This window comes from Somniosus microcephalus, unplaced genomic scaffold (assembly GCF_052327205.1).
Source record: "Somniosus microcephalus isolate GS21.2 unplaced genomic scaffold, FLI_Smic_1.0 unresolved_chr2, whole genome shotgun sequence".
Lineage (NCBI taxonomy): Eukaryota > Metazoa > Chordata > Chondrichthyes > Squaliformes > Somniosidae > Somniosus > Somniosus microcephalus.
The window spans coordinates 56,836,846-56,857,762 of record NW_028225180.1 but is presented as its reverse complement, the minus strand read 5'-3'; the positions used below and the strand labels follow the sequence as shown (position 1 = coordinate 56,857,762).

The 20,917-nt window shown below is 42.6% G+C and overlaps 1 protein-coding gene across 1 annotated transcript; it reads left to right on the top strand.

Annotated features, from left to right (window-relative positions):
- The first annotated feature begins 3,835 nt into the window (after positions 1 to 3,835).
- On the top strand, positions 3,836 to 13,615 carry LOC147092684 (up-regulator of cell proliferation-like). The gene has a single exon (XM_085975985.1). The coding sequence runs from the start codon at positions 3,857 to 3,859 to the stop codon at positions 8,801 to 8,803; it is 4,947 nt and encodes a 1,648-aa protein (XP_085832111.1). The 5' UTR covers positions 3,836 to 3,856; the 3' UTR covers positions 8,804 to 13,615.
- The last annotated feature ends 7,302 nt before the right edge of the window (positions 13,616 to 20,917 follow it).

Below are 20,917 nucleotides of genomic sequence, written 5' to 3'. Positions count from 1 at the left end.
TTAAAAGGGGCAGCCATTTTTGGAGCACATCTTCCTCAAGAGCTACAAAGAGTTGCTGAGCTGCACACTGAGAGCCATTTGAACACTGAGCCAGCGCAGGCAGATGAACTTTAGCCTTCTGACCATCACCTTGCTGTTGGTGAGCCTTAACAACGGGGACCCTTCCTGTGGGCACTTATTTTGGGGGCTGCATTGGAGGGGAACGTCCTGCTGCTGAATCATCTGGAAAGGGCACTGAGACGCTGAGAGAGGGGGGCGGGCATGGCCAGACGGAGGAGGGCCAACAGACGTCGCCACAGCAGACCTTACACTGGCAGGGTTTTCCGACAGCAGTTTTCCTACATTAACATGTCGGAGGAGCAGTGTGTCAGAAGGCTGCGATGTAGAAAGGAGGTGGTGACTGAGCTGTGCCAGCTGCTTCAGCCAGATCTGCAGCCTCAGATAAGGTGCAGGACATCTCTGTCGGTGGCTGAGAAGATGCCTGCTGGCCTGAATTTCTACGCGAGCGGCTCTTCTCAGGCTGTGCGTCAGAGGCTGATCAGAAGTAGCTTCAAGGCCCCTCTCACGGAATGCTTGCTGCCATTCCAAGAACAGGAATGGAACCGGTCTGATACCCACAAGCCTGTGAAGGGCAAGATGCATGTAAATAGCAGGCATGGCCATTGTAAATGAAGAAAGTGTTTCAATACACAAAATGTGGTTCCTTCGAACATGAGAAAGCTATGGCAACAGAAAGCAAAACTAATACATTGACACATAACTGCCTCTCACACCCGGGAGACTGTCCAAAACATAAATCACATTCCGAACATCTTCCTTGGCCTTGATTCCACTGCGCCAACCAAAGCATCCAATGCCCCATCAGTGAGGCGTTCCGCCCTCTGCCTCACCCTTTCCATGTCTTGCTAGGCTGGTGCGCCACAGTTAGGCTCCCACCGCTTTGAAGGCCTACAGGGCAGTGAGTGTGTCTGGTGATGCCAATTGACCTGCCCCTTTAAGAGCTGGCCGGCGCCAGTGTCTCAGGGAAAGTGATTATTGACAGCACCTGCGCTGCGCCCCGCCGCGGCGAAATTGTGTTGCGTCGCCGGGTTAGCGCCTTAAGAATAGCGTGCAGCGCCTGATTTAGTGCTGCAATCATCTTCAGGGGCGCTGCAACCCAATACCGCGCTAGGTGGCGCTAACTTGCGCCTGGCGCTAAACTTTGCGCTTCGCCAGCACTAGCGCCCCAAACGGGACGATACCGAATTTCTAGATGGAATCTTACAGCACAGAAAGGAGGCCATTTAGCTTGTCAGGCCTGTGCCTGCTCTTTGAATGAGCTGTCCAATTTAGTCACACGCAACAGCTTTTCCCCCATAAGCCTGCAAGTTAGTCCTCTGCAAGTCCATTTACAGTTGCCATTTGAATGTTCCTTTCAGGTAGTGCATTTCTGATCTTAAAAAACCCTGTTTGGAAAAAAAAGGGTCTCCTCATTCCCCCTCTAGTTCTTTTGCCAATTATATTCAATCTGTTTTCCGACTCACTTACCAGAGGAAAGTTTATTCCCTATTTGATCTGTCAAATCACATTTATTTTGAATACCTCTAAGCTCTTTCCTTAACCTTCTCAGCTCTAAGGGGAACAATCCCAGCTTCTCCAATCTCTCCATATGATTGAAGCCCCTCATCCCTGATATAATCCTGAAAAATCGTGTCTATACCTTCTCCACGGCCTTCACATTCTTACCAAAATGTGGTTCTCAGATGGTACACAATATTCCAGCTGAGGCCTAACCATTGATTTGTAAATATTTCGCATGACTTCCTTGTTTTTGAATTCAGTGCCCATATTTACAAAGCTAAGAATCTCATACGCTTTCTTAAACACCTTACCAACTTGTTCTGCTACTTTCAAATATATTTGAATAAGCACCCCCAGGTCCCTCTGCGCTTGCCACCTCCCCAAACTCAAAATAGTACCATTTAGATTATGCAGCCTCTCCATGTTGTTCTTCCCAAAGTGCATCACTTCACATTTATCAGCATTAAATTGTATTTGCTATGTGTCTGCCCAGTTCATCAGTCTGTCTATGTCATTTTGAAGTCTGCTATTAACCTCCTCACACAGTACAACGTTGCCAAGTTTTGTGTCAATCCACAAACTTGGAAAATGTACTCCCTATACCCAAGTGCATGTAATGTATATAAAGCAAGAAAAGCAATGGTCCTATACCGACTCTTGGGGGACCTCACTGCATAATTCTCTCCAGTAAGAAAAACATCACCACTACTCTGTTTCCTAGCCCTTAGCCAATCTCATACCAAAGTTACTAGCATCCCTCTAATACTATGCACTTCTGTTGTCCGACTAAGTCTGCTATATGGTACTTTAACAAAATACCATTTGAAAGTTCATATATACAACTTCAACTGCCTGACCTTCATCATCCATCTCTGTTACTTTTATCTAAGAACTCACGCAGGTTACTCAGACATGATTTGTCCTTAACACATTCATGCTGTCTGTCATTATTAACCCATGCTTCTCCAAGTCAGAATTAATTTTGTCCTTGACAGTGCTCTCCAGTTGTTTTTACACCACAGATGTTAGACTGATTGGCCTGTTTTTATCAGGTTCATCCCTCCTTTCTTGAACACGGGTGTAGGATTTGCAATCCTCCAGTCCTTAGGAACTACTCCCACATTGAAGGAGGATTGAAAGATTGTGCTCAGGGCTTCTGATATCTCCGCCCTATTTCCCTCACCAACCTGGAATGCACCACATCTGGACGATGTAATTCGTTAACTTTGACTGATTCCAACATATTTAGTGCCTCCTTTGTATCTATTTTTATCCTATCCAATATCTGAAGACCCTCCTCCTCTACTGCAACATTAACTTCTCCCCCTTTTGCGAACACACTTGCAAAGTCCTCATTCAGTACCTCGGTCATGTCTCCTGCCTTCACAAGAAGATTTCCTTCTTTGTCCCTGTTTGGTCCCACCATTCCTTTAACTGTCCTTTTCATTTGTATGTGAAGATGCAAGATTTTTGTGTTCCTTTTTATGTTACCCAGTAATCTAGGTCATCACCTCACGCTCCATTCTTATATCATTTTTCAATTCCCCCCTGCACTCTCTGTATCCTGCCTGGTTTTCTACTGTATTCTGTACCTGACATTTCTCAAAAAATTCAATTTTCATTCTCTTTGAATTTCTATTTCCTTTGTCCTCCAGGGAGCTCTATGGATGCCCCATCTTTCCTTCTTATGGGATTATGGTACGAGGCTAGGATTTTGGGTGGTACAGAGGCCTTCAAGTAAAAATTTTAATGATAAAGTTAAAATCACAAACATTAATTGAAAAATATAATCATGTTACTGAGAAATATTTAAATTTCAGATTTTTAAAAAATGTTGTTTATATCCTTAATTTGGACATTAGAATTTTGTTACTGATGGATTTTCAGGAAGCATTTTGAGGTTATTGCGGGAGCTCGGTGGCCAGACTGCACGATTTAGGAACCACGTCATCAAATCAGAGTGGTAGTTTTACCTGGCAAAGCATATTATAAATCCGAAGATAGCAATGTATAATAGGAAAATGTTGACACAAAAATGACCACCAAAATTTGACAGCAGGAAGTAAGTTGCTATTATATAAGACTTTCATATAATATAGATATTCAAATTCATATATTTGTTGCATGTACTGTAATAGACTTTTATTTGTGTTCTACATTACAGCAGTGCCTAAACATCCGGAGTACTTAATTGATTGTAAAGTGTATCTTGATGACAAAATGTGATGAAAGGCGGTATGTAAATGAAAGGTTTTTCTTAATATTTCAGGAAATGGAAGAATCAATTCACAGTGAAATGATTTGCTCCGTTCATTGTCGGAATTCGGATCAACGTGCGTGCAGCTCTGTGGAAAACACAGATGACGAAACATGTACCTGTCGTCGGTGTAAATTTTCACAGCTACTGACAGACCTGGGGCTGCAGGAATTTTATCCCAACAGACTGTCCCTTAACAAAGTTTTGGAGATTAATACGGATAAACTGGAAGATAAAGTACCAGCTGGTCCTACAGATATTCCCTGGCATTTCCTCAGGATGTTGATGGGGGTGAATTCCACCGCGAGGACCATCGATCTTCTGCCAACAGTGGAACTAACAGAAGATACCATGGATGAAAATGCTATTAACTTTTTCTCACAAAGTACAAAGACCACGGCAGCATCTTTCAACCCGTTAGACATTATTTCTGCTGTCTACGTTTGTGCAGATACCTTCCTGCAACAGGAGCTGGTTTTGAAAATGTCCTTGTGTCAGTTTGCGGTGCCAGTATTATTGCCCCATCTTGAATGGAGGCCAACTTTCTTGCTGCGGCCGATGCGTTCCATTGTGAGGAGCTACCGGCCTCAGTCAATGAGAAAGAAGCATGGATTCCTAGAGGAATGCATGGCAACGTCAGATATTCCAACCTTTGCTTTCGTTCGACTTGGTTGCTGCTCGTTGTCAAAATCAAAAATGTTAAATTACATTTTTAGCAACTCCCAACAGCAGCAGAATTATTTTGTCCATTCAGATATGACATCTGGTGATACACCTAGAATGGTTTCAGACGGACTGATCGAAATGTGCTGGTACTTGCCTTATGGCAGTGAAGATGTTGATGTCATTCAAGAAGCGCTGGGCATAATGAATCTCCGGGGTGATGCCAAATTGTTCCCTGAACAAATCCAGTTCCTGACAAAAGTTGCTACAGCTGTGTTCATTTTTACTGATCATTTAAACAAAGATACAGAAACATTTCTATCATCCTATTTCCAGGTTCCACAAAAACTGTTTCTTTTAGTCAATCCCAATTCTCGTCAAATGGAAATAACAAACCTCCATTTAAATAAGTTATGCAAATCAAAATTTATAGAAGTAGATCATATTTTATCAGCATGCCAAAAGAATGAAGCAGCTTTGGCAAAACTGTTTAGAACTAAAGTAGTAGATATCCTAAGAGTGAGGTCAGGATTACAGGAGAAAGCAGCGAGCTTGCAAGTGATGGCTTCAGTGGCCAGAGAACTAAACTTTCTGGTGGATGAAGACGAGATTGAGTTTTCGGAAGCTAGGAAAATATCAGAAGAAATTCTTCATTCGATTCTGAGTGAAAATATTGAACAGTTTAAAGAAACACATTTGTATTTCCAGGGGGTTGTTTGGAAAGAGATTTCGGATATAGAGAAGGAGCTGTGTCGGCTGAGGCGCCTCAGAGGGCAAATTGTGGCAGATTATGTCGTTGATCTGAAAAAGCAGAGGCATGACCTTTGTAAACAGCTGGTAAATAGGGGAATGTCAGATGTGATGACGAAAATGATCGGAGTACTCCAGATCACGAGCAACAAAAGGAAACATTTCCTAAACTGTCTGAAATATGAATTGGATTCCAGGTCACGCACAGTACTCCATGATCTACATGAACAGTACAGGGAATTAAATCAAGAGTCTCAGAATCAAATCAAAAATCCAGATGTTCAGGATCAAAAAATCGAGCTCAATAAGAAGCTTATCAACAGCTCATTGGGTTTGGAGCATTTCCTCCGTGAAATGGGGCTCATTTATGAAGTGTTCCAGACATCGGTGACAATTACCCCAGATATCAAAACGTTTCCTTCCATAGCGGCTGATCTGATGTTGGACGGTTTCCCACTGGAGCTCATGGATGGAGATGTTTCAAACATACCCGTGGAGTGGGTCACCGCCGTGTTCAACGAACTTGAAAAGAAAGTTGGACCTTGCCGTATTTTTGTTCTATCGGTGCTGGGAGTACAGAGTTCAGGTAAGTCCACTCTTCTGAACACAATGTTTGGCTTGCAGTTTGCAGTAGGATGCGGACGGTGCACTCGCGGGGTCTACATGCAGCTCATTAAAACAACCGGAGCGATACAGAAGTGTGGCTGCGATTTCATCCTGATCCTCGACACAGAGGGTTTAGAAGCACAGGAACTAGCCCGTGTTGGTGGCGCACACGAACATGACAATGAATTGGCGACACTGGTGACTGGCTTAAGCGACTTAACATTGATAAACATGTCAACAGAGGGTGCTTCAGAAATGAAGGAGGTGCTACAAATTGTGGTCCATGCCTTTATTCGCATGAGTACAGTCGGGAAAAGACCCAATTGTCAATTTATCCACCACAATATCGGAGATGTGTCTGCACATCAGCAAAACGCGATAAATCGGAAACTCATGCAAGAGGAGCTAGACCAGATTGCCAGGATCGCGGCTGAAGCTGAGAAAGAAGATTGTCATTTTTCAAAGTTCTCAGATGTATTAGATTATGATCCTGAGAGAAACAACTGGTACATCCCTGGGCTGTGGTGTGGGACCCCACCGATGGCGGCAATTAATACTGGGTATAGCCAGAAGGTGAGAGAACTGAAGCAGAGCATTGTAAAGTGTTTTCTCAGCAGGAGACCTTCAACCATCACCGAGTTCATCAGTTGGATGAAAAGCACGTGGAATGCTGTGAAACATGAAAATTTCATTTTCAGTTTCAGGAACTCTCTAATTGCCAACGCGTATAACCAACTCTCCATGATGTACTCGGACTTGGAATGGAAAATGCGGAGTGAGGTAATTTCCTGGTTGGAGACAGCGCAAAACCGAATCACAAACTATAAAGGAAACCTTCAAGAACTAAGAGAAACTTTGAACAACGAACTTTTAAAAGTGATCAATGAAAAGAAAAGCCAAATGCTCAAAGAAATGGAAGAATACTTCAACAGTGACACTGACCAGGCGCATCTGATTGAGAATTTTACGGGGGAGATGAAGGTGAGTTTTGCATCAGTTTGTCTGAATCTTGAAGCACACACAAAGAGGAAATGTGGGGAAGCAGTGACCAGACAAGAAGGTCTAAATCAATTAAACCATATATTATGTGGCTACATGAATAAGATACAAGAGCAAGTCGATCAACTTTTACATGTCTTGAAACTGAAATCAATGGAACAAACTGACAGCGAACTGAGCGAAGCGTTTGGAAAGATGTGGACAGAAACAATGTCCTCAGTAGGTTACGAGCCCATGGTAATCAATATCGACAGAGATATGGAAATTAGCTTGAGAGAAAATATGAGAACACATGGAAGCATACTTACCGAGAAACTCGCGTCTGGGAAAAGCCTCCTTGAGATGAGCAAAATGGAATGGAAAATTATTAAGCAGCATATTTATGTAAGCAAAACATCTTTGCTGAGAAGAATTGCAGAAAAAACATGTACAGTTTCTAGTCATGTTAAGGATGGGGTAAGTCATATGTTGTGGCAAAAGAATGGACACATGGATAAATATGAAACTGAAGCATGGGCGGAAACCGAATGTTTAGCGGAAGCAGAGAGGAACGCTGGGACATTGATATCACAATGCAAGGAATATGTGCAAGAGATGGTGTGGAAAGCGAAAGAGTATAATCCGCTCCTTTGCACAGAACTTCTGAGAGAACTGGATGAAAAATTACAGAAACTCGATGGCGAAATATTCAAGGTCAATGAGCTGTTCAGGACAGATGTGAAAATCCACATCTGTGGCTTTGCTGTTCAGAGATTTCAGGAGATGCACGAACGCTTCTGTAATGAACATAATCCACGGAAGAAGCTCGAAGATGAAAGACGATATTACTTTGCGATGTTTAAATGTCTATACTCTGAAAAGGACCAGAGTGAGGCCTGTGCCAAACTCTTCTGTGAATCCTGCCTAACACCCGCCTTGATGGGTGATCTTGACCAGCGACTGGGTTGGGCGATTGTAGATCACATCAGGAGAGAAAGCAAAGCAGAACTTAAATCGCGCAGAAACCTTCAAGTGGGAATTATGCTAGATCTGAAAAAGCAGAACAGCTTCGCTGAGTATACTCGATACATTGAACTGACCGGAACCTTCGAACAAGATTGGGTGAAAAAACAAGTATTGAATCATTGCAAAATCTTAAAAAGCAAACAGCCTGTCCTTTACTGGATAGCTGTGGAAATTCTGCGAGGAAAAATCAAACGACTGCAACAAACTATTGAGGACATTATAAAGGGTTCTGCTGATGATGTTGAAACCTTTTTGGATGAATTCAAACGGAGAATTGGAGATCACATTGCATTTCCAAAGAACAAGCTGGAAAAAAGCGCTTTCAAAAATGCCCCGAGCTTCGTGACTAAATTGACCAATTCCATCCCCAATTTGGAAAAGCTTCTCCTGCAAAGAATTGGGCAATGGGATGTTGAACAGAAAGTGTTAGGTCTTCCTACAGATCCTTCCAAGGAGCTCTACCAGATGCTGTCTGGGTGCGGAAAGCATTGCCCATTCTGCCGAGTACCCTGTGACCTCACAAGCAATAAGCATGAGAAGCACTCAGCTACATATCACTGGCCGCAGGGGATTGGAGGCTGTCACTGGAGACGGAGTAAGGCACTAGTGACGGAAAGCTGCACAGCTACAGCTACCGAATTGTATTGGTATCGGACAGAAGGTGAAAATTTCTGGCAAAGAATTGTGCATAACTTTTGGGAACTAATTAGTCGCATGGCCTATATAGAAACCCAGAACAAACGATGTTATTCCTGGAAAATCCCCACAGTTCCGGAGGCTGAGATACCATCTTATTGGAAATGGGTGTTCTACACCTACAACACGGAGTTCGCAAAGAAATACAACCTGGAACCTGCAGCAAATATATTCGATTGGAACATCCCATGGAAGGAGATAAAGAGCGATCTAGAAACGGAATATGATGTGAAGATTGATGAATTCACTTTGTCTCCTCAACCTTAGACTAAAGTTATTTTGGTGTATATAATCCTCTCTGATAAACTGCTGATGAAAGTACAATTATTCACACAATTCCACTTAGGCCACATCAGTACAGATTGGCTGAGACTTGTTGCTCCTCCTCGGCCCTCTGTTTCCCATCAGACAACTACGAGCAGCCCACGATACTCTACCCCTCAAAGTTCCTGGACTCATTCCCTCTCCCCAGAGTCTGGTCATTGTTTCCAATGATTCCCGAAGCTGACTTCATCCTACCACAAAGGTTGAGACCTTAACATTCGAACTGCTCATATCAACTCCTCCCTGTCCTTAATGGGGAGTCTAGAACCAGGGGTTACAGTATCAGAATATGGGCTCGGCCATTTAGGACTGAGATGAGGAGAAATTTCTTCACTGAGGGTGGTGAATCTTTGGAATTCTCTGCCCCAGAGGACTGTGGAGGCTCAGTCGTTGAGCATATTCAAGACCGAGATCGATAGATTTGTGAATATTAAGGCAATCAAGGGATATGGGGACAGTGGAGGAAAGTGCAGATGAGGTAGAAAATCAGACATGATCTTATTGAATGGCAGAGCAGGCTCGAAGGGCGAAATAGCCTATTCCTTCTCCTATTTCTTATGTTCTTGTGTCCTCTGTTTATAACCAGAACATATCTCCCTTTAGTCTGCCACGCCGGTGTAACCCAAATTCCCACTGTGTCCACTGACGTGCATCTTTTCGCTGCTGCTCCCGACCTTAGCCCAATAGTTTAATCACAATTGTTTGCTCTCAGTCTCTCTCTCGTGTCCTTTCTTCCTGTGTGCCAGTCATCCCACTTTCATTTCTTCCTCTCGGGTACATTGCCCCGTCCATCCATACCCAACCCATCACTGGTCCCCTGCCAATCCTAATACCCTGCCACTGTTCATGGCTTGAATCTCCCTTGGATAAGCCCACAGCTTCCCTCTGGGCCTCTCAGCATTTTCCGAGGGCTCCATCGAAGCGCTTGTCGCTCCTTAATTGTGAGCTGTAGAATAGAGCTTATCTGTATGATTTTATAATATTTTAAATGTAAGGCTTTTCTTAAGATTACAATGCAAGCTGGAAGCGTAAAACCTTTGTTGCAATATGTATAAACTTAGTTAAAAAGTCACAAGGCTGAGAAGCAAAGCATGATGGTAAAATTAAGTCAAAATTATGTTAACTGCGAGAATAATGCTAAAGTAGATAGAAGTTCTGTTATATTAAAAACAACAAACCAGTGAAGGGTAAAACATTAATTAAGTCTCAAAATAAGATAGAGGGTGTTCAACACCTAACCTCCCTTATCGCTGAAGTTTCAGGCCAGTATAGATAATAGGCTATGTGATAGGCAAAATACATCTTTTGAGATTATTGGGACGTCTGTTTATCTAAAAGTTCTCATAAAAATCTCATAGCAAAAAAAGGGAGGAAATCATCGGCTATACTAGTGAAGAGCAGAATGGTGAGATAGCCCAAGCAGCTGCAAGTTGTCAAGTATTTTGAGGGAAGAAATAAATATAAATGAACACTGGAGGCAGCGCGGAGCCAGAGAAAGAGAAACTTCAGTCAACAGAACGCAGCAAGACTGAGAAAAGAGACGATGCAGTAGTTACCCGGTGGGCACACTACTGGGGTTTCAAGGAACAGATTGTGACTATCATCTTGTTAAATATTACTTCTTTGTACTGGATGTAAGTGCTTAATAAATCTGTTGTACTTATACACAATATACCTGTGTTATAGTCATGGCCAATTCAAATATATATTATGGATTTTGTACTTATCACTAAACTTTCAATTGGGACTTGGCGACCACGAAAGAATGTTGACTATTAACTAAAACCAGGTATTATTGTGGTTAAGGAAGCAAACACTTAGGTTATCGTCTGGCCAACGGTGAATTCAGGTGGATTGTTAGTATTCTCAGACAGAGTCGCAATGGATTCTCTTCTTTTATTGTTATATGGAAGTTATCTTGTAAATTAATTGTAGCACCTCTGTCTCTAATGTTAAAACACCGTGGAAACCACCTAGCCTGGGAATCACTTGTTTCTGACATTGTAATTGATAAGGTAAATTGATAGAAATGAAATTGAACATTGACAAGACCTCTCAGTTGAACAATACTGCTGGTTGGATTTGGGATAGTTTTGAAATGACAAAAGGGACTCAGGCACCATATATTGGGTTACATTTGGGGAAATAAAAGATCCTCTAAAATAATAAATAAAATGTGTTAATAACTTGGACCAAGTGAGAACATTTGATATATGTTTTCAATCTTAATTATTGTACTGGACAGTAAAGTTCCTCCAGGGCTCATGAATGAGATATGACTGGTAATTCATAGGATGTGTAAAATGGAGAGAGGAAGTAACTGAGGGTGTGAGATGGAAACAGGAAAATTACACCACCAAATGGGAATTTTCCAAACTTTCTAGTGAAAGTCAGGAAAGTGTAGCTACAAATATTAAATTGATAGCTTTCTCTGGGGGACATTTGTGTCCCTGCCTATAACGGACCTTTTTAAGGAAACTGAATTTGACAGTCGGGCCACTACCTAAGACATAATTTTCCTGCAGAGGTAGATGAGGAAAGTTCACTGGATGACTAAAATCTTTTGACAGGATCACCTGAAAGCTCAAGAATGGCCTGTATCGGATGTCATGTGTGGCATGATATGGAGATACCCGTATGAGTGTGCAAATGTGTTTTGTTACGTATGAAGCAATTACCATCTGGAAATGCATGGAGAATTTTTACTGAAGAATGGGTCTCAGACATGCTCAGTTACTTGACAACAGCAAGTCATGAAATGGTTATTGTGGCTCAGGAGATTGAAACAACATTTATTGCATTGACACATAGTCCATCGCGAAACTATCTAATTAATGAAACAATCAGAATAGATTTAAACACACTGGTACTTGTTAGAGGAATTGAAATTGAAGTTGACGTGGAGAATTACACGGAATTTGGATTGGGACAATTGAGGCTAAGGAGAAATCATGTTTAGTAAGAATTATCCACAAGATGGATACGAGTAAGAGAAATCTGGAGAATCTTTTAAGTCCATGATTTGCTGATTCGATGTTAAACTGGAATGTCATGTGAAATGATTGTAAGACTGAATTATAACTTGTAGCTGTAATAATTGTGTTTTGTAGATAAAAGAGCATGGGAAAAACCAGTACAAATCCAGTATGAGGTGATTTTGGGGTGCCTCCTGTGTCACTACTACTGCAACTACCATGAATTATGGGTCTAACAGGACCTGTCCCATCATCCAGCACGTTTTACTCAGTATCACAACCTATGCTCCAGTAAAACTGACAGTAAATGAGATACTTAAGTATGAGCTGCGGAATTATGTGGCAAAATTCAGATACTACATTCCCATGTTGCCTGAGGGCCTCAGTGAGCTCGTGAAGCAACTGAACTTCTCCCTAAAGCATTTATGTTTTGGTGTAAGACAACTCAAGAATAGATATTGAAATTGACAGCATAGGGGAAAACTCACACTGGTGGGAAATTGGGCTTAATACATCAGCACACCCTTAGGTTTGTATTACTTCACACGCTCTGGTAGTTCACCAACTTGTAATGGCTGTGTATTTGATATATGTAACCCATGTAGTAAGACTTTGGTCTATGTAAGATCAGAAGTTTGATTATGATCTACACAGTCAAACATGAATGCCACAAGGTAGGGTGTCATAAATTGTTAGTAATAATACAAATTCCAAGTCTAAAGAATCGAACCAGATCTAACCCTCTGTTTAGAGTAGAACATATAGGATTGGCGAAAAGAAATTCCCCCTTGGATTAGAATAATTTCACACGTACTTTTCATCACCCAACTTATGTATTGTTGTGCTTACTATTCCACACCTGCTATTTAAGGCAAGTAATGCACAAGACAAGATCACAATTGGACATAATCACACCACAGGTCCTGTTGGAACTAAGCAAACGTGGAAGAGCAAACCCATATAATAGAGCTTATAAAATTGACGGGTCGGCAAAAATGCCTCGCCCTCAAGTTAGGGTAATTGTAGAATAGAGCTTATCTGTAAGATTTGATAATGTTTTTACTGTAATGCTTTTCTTAATATTACAATGATATATAATAATGCATGTTAGAAGCAAAAATCTTTGTTACAATATGTATAACATTAGTTAAAAAGACACAAGGCTGAGTGGCAAAGTATGATGGAAAAATTAAGCCAAAATTATGTTAACTGCGAGGATAGTGCTAAAATAGTTAGAAGTTCTGTTATATTGAAAACCAGAAGCCAGTGAAGGACAATACATTAATTAAGTCTCAAAGTATGATAGAGGGTTTCCAATACCCAACATCCTTTATCGCTGAAGTTTCAAACCAGTCTAGAAAATGGGCTATGTGAAAGGCAAAAGGCATCTGTCGTAATTTGTGGGAAGTTTGTTTATGCAAAAGTTCTCATAAAAAGCTCATAGCAGAAAAAGGCAGAAAATCATAGACCGTACTATTGAAGGTCAGAGTGGTGAGATATCCCAAGCAGCTGCAAGTTGCCATGTATTCTGAGGGGAGAAAACGGTATAAATGAACAGTTATTGAACACTGGGGGCAGCGCAAAACCGGAGGAAGAGAAACTTCAGTCAACAGAACACAGCAAGACTGAGAAAAGAGAGACCGCACCACAATCACTCAGTGCGAACGCTATTGGGGTTTCAAGGAACAGATTGCAACTATCATCTTGTTAATTATTACTTATTTGTACGGGATGTAATGTGCTTAATAAATCTGTTATACTTATACACAATATACCTGTACCAGGAGTAGGCTGTTATAGTCATGGACAATTGAAATATACATTACGGATTTTCTAAACATCACAAAACTTACAATTGGGACTTTGTAAATATTTGCATATATTATAGAGCAGATAAGTCAGCTTTCCCATTTTCCTGTCTTGCTGAACTTCCCACCCACCGCATGCTCTGGGGACTAAGCTCCCAACTTCCTTCCCCTCTTGCTCACCCAGTTTACCACTGACCCCTGCCACTCTGCCAGCAGATCAATGGTCACATAGAAACATAGAAGAAGATAGGAGCAGGAGTAGGCCATTCCGCCCCTTGAGCCTGCTCTGCCATTCAATGCAATCATGGCTGATCATCCAAATTCAGTACCCGGTCCCTGCTTTCTCCCCATACACCTTGATCCCTTTAGCCTTAAGAAATATATCCAACTCCTTCTTGAATATATTTAATGTATTGGCCTCTACTGCCTTCTGTGGTGGAGAATTCCACTGGTTCACCACTCTCTGGGTGAAGAAATTCCTCCTCATTTCTGTCCTAAATGGCCTACCCCTTATCATTAGACTGTGACCCCTGGTTCTGGAATCACCGACCATCGGGAACATCCTTCCTGCATCTAGACTGTCCAGTCCTGTCAGAATGTTATAAGTTTCAATGAGATCCCCTCTCATTCTTCTAAACTCCAGCGAGTACAAACCCAATCGACCCAATCTCTCCTCATACGTCATTCCTGCCATCCCAGGTATCAGCCTGGTGAATCTGCGTTGAACTCCTTCCATGGCAAGGACATCCTTTCTCAGATAAGGCGACCAAAACTGCACAGATTACTCAAGATGTGGTCTCACCAAGGCACTGTATAACTGCAGCAATACATCCTTGTTCCTGTACTCAAACCCTTTCGCTACTGTCAAAGTCTCGACTCCCGAGTAAGACTCTTTAAACACAAAGTATCGTCAAAGGAAAACTTTATTAGTTCTTGTATACAAGGGAAACAGACATGTAGACAATGGCTACGCTGACCACTTCTAAGATCATAGGCAAAAGGTAACATATTTATAGTTAAAGCAAGGCTTCAGAATCACATGATCGAAGTCTGAGATCATAATTAGTTACAAGAAAAATAAAGTGTTGGTAAAAATGTAATCCAGGACAAAAAGGGCTGGAACAAAAAGGAATGCCTATAGATAGGGTTATCTAATCTATAAGTCCTGTTCTTCTTTGACTCCCATTCCTGGTTTATTCATGACTCAAGGACTCTCTTCATCTAGCTATGTGAAAGAGATAGGGAGGCTTACAGTATGTAGCTCTGAAGGTCTTTGTTCTAATCAACAGATGAGGTCATCTGTTAATTTGGAGAGTTCTACTTTTTCAGCAGAACTGGTAATTACTAATCTATGGAAGCCATTTTGTGTTTTCTATTCTGTACCTTGTGAAGCCATTTTATAATATATTGTAATAAAGTACACTTCCTCATGAAGTGTGCTTTTATATTACAAAATGGCTTCACAAGGTACAGAATAGAAAACACAAAATGGCTTCCATAGATTAGTAATTACCAGTTCTGCTGAAAAAGCAGAACTCTCCAAATTAACAGATGACCTCATCTGTTAATTAGAACAAAGACCTTTAGATGTACATACTGTAAGCCTCCCTATCTCTTTCACATAGCTAGATGAAGAGAGTCCTTGAGTCATGAATAAACCAGGATAGGGAGTCAAAGAAGAACAGGACTTATAGATTAGATAACCCTATCTATAGGCATTCCTTTTTGTTCCAGCCCTTTTTGTCCTTGATTACATTTTTGCTAACACTATATTTTTCTTGTAACTAATTATGATCTCAGACTTCGATCATGTGATTCTGAAGGCTTGCTTTAACTATAAATATGTTACCCTTTGCCTATGATCTTAGAAGTGGTCAGCGTAGCCATTGTCTACATGTCCGCTTCCCTTGTATACAAGGACTAATAAAGTCGTCCTTTGACGATACTTTGTGTTTAAAGAGTCTTACTTGGGAGTCGACCCAATTTCTCCTCATATGTCATTCCTGCCATCCCAGGTATCAGCCTGGTGAATCTGCGCTGAACTCCTTCCATGGCAAGGACATACTTTCTCAGATAAGGCGACCAAAACTGCACACAATACTCAAGATGTGGTCTCAACAAGGCACTGTATAACTGCAGCAAGACATCCTTGTTCCTGTACTAAAACCCTCTCGCTATGAAGTCCAACATGCCATTTGCCTTCTTAACCACCTGCTGCACCTGCATGCTTAGCTTCAGTGACTGGTGCACAAGGACACCCGGATCTCGTTGCACTTCTCCTTCTCCCAATCTATTGCAATTCAGATAATAATCTGCCTTCCTGTTTGTGCCACCAAAGTGGATAACCTCACATTTATTCAAGTAATATTGCATCTGCCATGCTTCTGCCCAATCACCCAACCTGTCCAAATCATCCTGGAGTTTCTCAGCATCCTCCTCAGAGCACACACGCCCACCCAGCTTTGTGTCATCTGCAAATTTGGTGATATTACACATTGGTACACATTACCTTCACATGGGCAACTTTAACCCAGGGATTTATAACAATGATAATACAGTGTCTAAGTTAAAGATTGATAACCATACTTAGCGTACATAACATTTCCAGTGGGTATTACACTCCCCCCCCCTACCAAATATAGGCATGTCCCCATGACTAATGAACTTTACACATAAGGGGTTGCATGCTTCCCAACCATGTATAAAGGGAGGTAACATATCAAACCGTAGGGGCTATCATTACACTTGGCACTCCTAGTGTACTGTATGTCAATCTTTCAGGAACCTTCTTAACTCGCTGTGAGCTCCTTATTTCGGATACCCGGTCTTCAGTTCCTTCAGCTACGTTGGAGGCGTTGGTTCCTTTGTTATCATGCCTTTCAGTCTCTTTTATCTCCTTCTCGGAAGCATCTGCTTCTTCCCAGACCATGTCCAAGTCTGAGCTAAATGGTTCAGACAATTCATCCAGATTCTGTCTTATGCGTCTTTCTGGGAGATCATACCATAGATCCCATTCTTCATCTTCCGACTCATCAGGTTCCTCATGATCCACACACTGTGTCATGGGTTTTCTGTCTTCTGGAACAAAGTTTTCCTGGTTTCTCGTTTTTTTCCTTCTTCTTCTCTGCAGGGTTCTCCTACTAGGTGTCGGCTCATTATCCGCTGGCGGATCCAGATGCACTTGCTGTCCCAATGGCAAGATATGATATTTTTTGCAGTATTTTTATGGGTCCATTCCCACCTGCAGGTTTTAGACGAAACACAGGTAGTTGTGACATTTGACTTTCAACAATGTAAGGTGTAGAAGCCCAGCGGTCTGCTAACTTATGTTTCCCTTGAAGTCCTAGGTTCCGTATGAGAACTCGGTCACCAGGCATGAGTTGGGAAAAACGGATCTTCTGGTCATACCTCTGCTTATTTCCTTTATTCTGTTTGGCAGAAACAGACTCGGCAAGTTCATAAGCAGCTTACAATTCCTTTCTCATGTCAGATACATACTTGAGGTAAGTTTTCTGTGATGTGCCATCACTGGATACTCCGAAACACAAATCCACCGGCATCCTTGCTTCACGTCCAAACATGAGGTAGTACGGTGAAAAACCAGTAGCGTCATTTCGGGTACAATTATAAGAATGAACAAGATGTCCAATGTGCCGACTCCACTTGTTCTTTCGCTTTGAATCCAGCGTTCCAAGCATGTCTAACAAAGTACGGTTAAACCGCTCAGGTTGAGGATCTCCCTGAGGATGGTATGGAGTTGTTCTTGACTTCTCAATCCCGAGCATGGACAACAACTCATGTATAATTCTACTTTCAAAGTCTCTACCTTGATCACTGTGTATTCGCTTTGGCAGTCCATAGTGGATGAAGCATTTCTCCCACAACACTTTGGCAACGGTGGATGCTTTCTGATCCTTTGTGGGAAAAGCTGGGGCATAGCGAGTATAATGATCTGTAATGACCAAGACATTTGCGGTATTGCTGGAATCGGGTTCGATGGACAGAAAATCCATACAGAAAAGGTCTAGAGGTCCATCACTTTGCATGTGAAACAGAGGAGCAATTCTTTTAGGTAAAGTCTTTCTCTGGCAACAACGTGCACAGGACTTGCAGAACTCCTCAACCGCAGACTTCATACGCGGCCAATAGAATCTGTCCTTGACCAACCCATAGGTCTTATCTACTCCCAGATGACCTGCATCATCATGCAAAGACTTCATCACTATTTCCCTGTACTTTTCAGGCAGGACCAACTCTGAGTGACATGGTTTAGTGGGTGGGTGAGTGATTCTACACAACACTCCCTCTTTAATTTCCAAGTGGTCCCATTCTCTTAGGAGCAGACGACAGTCAGGATGTTTTGATTTGTCGATCTGTGTAATATCACCCAGACGGAGAGCTGAAAACACCTCATGAATACAGGGATCCTCCTGTTGTGCTTTGGATATTTCAGATGAACACAACATGGGTAAGTTTTGTACATCCAAACTGGAAAGGTTGCAAAATGCCTGGGGAACAGCATGCATTGACGCTCACAAGTGGTCAATCTCTCGGGCATGAAATGAATTCTTTGGTCCAGATACCACGGACCTCTGACACATTACTTTCACATCTGCTGAAGCAACATCTTTCCACTCTGGTTTCTGGTAGTGTGGGCGACGAGACAGAGCATCTGCGTCAATGTTCTGGTTCCCAGGTCTGTACCAGAGACTAAAGTCATAAGCAGATAGTGCAGCAAGCCAGCGGTGGCCGGTGGCATCAAGTTTTGCCGAAGTCAACACATAGGTTAATGGATTATTGTCTGTCCTCACTTCAAACTTCGCTCCATACAGATAATCCTGCAGCTTATCCACCACCCCCCACTTCAACGCCAAGAATTCTAGCTTATGAGCTGGGTAGTTACGCTCTGATGGTGTAAGACTGCGACTGATGAATGCTACAGGTCTCAGTCCTGCTCCTTGGTCCTGATACAACACACCACCCAACCCTTCTTGACTGGCAGCCACGTGTAGCACATATGGCAGCTGTGGGTTTGCAAAAGCCAACACGGGGGCTTGAGTAAGACTTTGCTTTAAGGTGTGGAAGGCCTCTTCGCATTTCTCATCCCATCTAACACCAAAAGGCTCAGAGGGTTTGAAGTAGTCCTTGTTCTCTTTACCTTTAGCCTTTTTCTTCCTCTCGGCTGGTGGGAGGTAACCAGCCAGCATCTGATTCAGAGGATGGGCCACTTTGGAGTAATCATGCACAAAGCGCCTGTAATATCCGCAGAACCCAAGAAATGACCGCAAGGCAGTCACTGTGTTTGGTTTGGGCCATGTGGTAACAGCTTCGACCTTGGATGGATCTGTGGCTACTCCATCCTGTGATACAATATGCCCCACATAGGACACGGATGTTTGGCAAAACTGACACTTGTCCAATGATAGCTTGAGACCTTCACCCTCCAGGCGACCAAGCACTTTCAGCAACCGAGCTTCGTGTTCCTCAAGGGTTGCACCAAACACAATGATATCACCCAAGTATACCAATACTTCGAGCAAGTTCATGTCCCCAACTGTTTGTTCCATTATTCTTTGAAAAGTTGCTGGAGCGCCTGAAACTCCCTGTGGCATCCTTTCAAATTGGTAGAACCCAACTGGACATATAAAGGCTGTCTTTTCTTTGTCCGATTCACTCATCGGTATTTGGTAGTATCCACTTCTGAGATCCAACACACTGAAGTGCATCCTCAATTCTTGGAACGGTGTATTGGTCGGGAATAGTACGTCTGTTAAGCGTCCTAAAGTCCACACACATCCGAATCTTTCCGTTCTTTTTCCTCACCACCACTATAGGAGATGCATAAGGACTCATGGACTCGGTAATGATCTCAGCTTCTTTTAACTGCGGCAGGTGCTGTCTCACTGCTTCGATGTCAGCTGGTGCCAGCCGTCGAGACCTCTCCCGAAAGGGTTTATCCTCGGTAATTCTGATAGAATGGCGAGTACTCTTACTACAACCAACATCAAACTCATGAGTAGAGAAAACACCTCTCCGCTCCATCATCTTCCTGACTAATCGGTCCTTCCATTCTTTAGGAACGAATGAATCTCCAAAGTTGAAGGAGGAGGGTGTCAGATCTCCGGTTGAGTTAACTTTGGACTCTTCCTTCACAGGCTGGACATGGCGGAGGATGATCCGATGAACGTGGAGGCTGGTGGGCTGTAAGGTGAGGACAAGGGGAACCCTATCGTGGTTCGGGGAGGGAGGTGAAGGGGCGAGAGCAGAAGTGCGGGAAATAGAACGGACATGGTCAAGAGCCATGTCAACCACGATAGAGGGGAATCCTCGGTTGAGGAACAAAGAAGACATGTCGGAAGCACTAGTATGGAAGGTTGCATCGTCAGAGCAGATGCAGCAGAGATGGAAAAACTGGGAGAATGGACCAGCGTCCTTACAGGAAGCGAGGTGGGAGGAATTGTATTCCAGGTAGCTGTGGGAGTCAGAGAGTTGTAGTGATTGTGTCAATAGCAACAATAGAGTTTATTCTGTCCCGTTACAAGTTTTAAGTGTCCCTGTGCTCCTAGTTTATAGGGGAGGGGAGTCTCTCTCTTTATTCCCCATTAAACTGGCACTACATTTATATCAGGTGTAACTGGCCCGACAGTTTTGGGGGAATTTTCGGAAGTTCCCTCCTCGAGCGGGGCCTCACACACAGGGGGCAGATTATGGGAAATTCCCAGGTTCACTACCCCCAGTTTACCCAGGAGCCGCCCGCTGTGTGCGAGGCCCCACCGCTGGCCGGTGTGTGTCTGTACTCCAGGGCTAATACCCCACAGCAGGTTAGATTGGAACCTTTTTACCGGCAGATTTAAGATCCTGAATAACAATCTTTACACAATGTTCAGGACTGTGAATAATTGTAAACATTTACAGCTGAAAGAATTCCCGATTCCGCAATATTCCCAATCCAGGAAACTTTCTCCTCGACAAGACACACCCTGCACGGTATTGGAGTAAATATCGAACTGTTAGTGATTTAAACTCGGGTTTCTCTCCTGTTTCTAGTTGAAATGGTGGATGTGGAAAACATTTTAAATTAATTTTATCTTTATTGCTGGATTATATTTTATGTTTACATTCTGCTGTCCAGCCTTATTAAATATGATTTATTGTAATTAAATTATCAGACTCTGTGACCTGTATTTGCTGATCTGTAAAATCCCCACTTGTTCACAAGGATCCATTTTAGATTCTCAAGTCCTTAGGGAATTACTGACCGATCCTCTTATTAT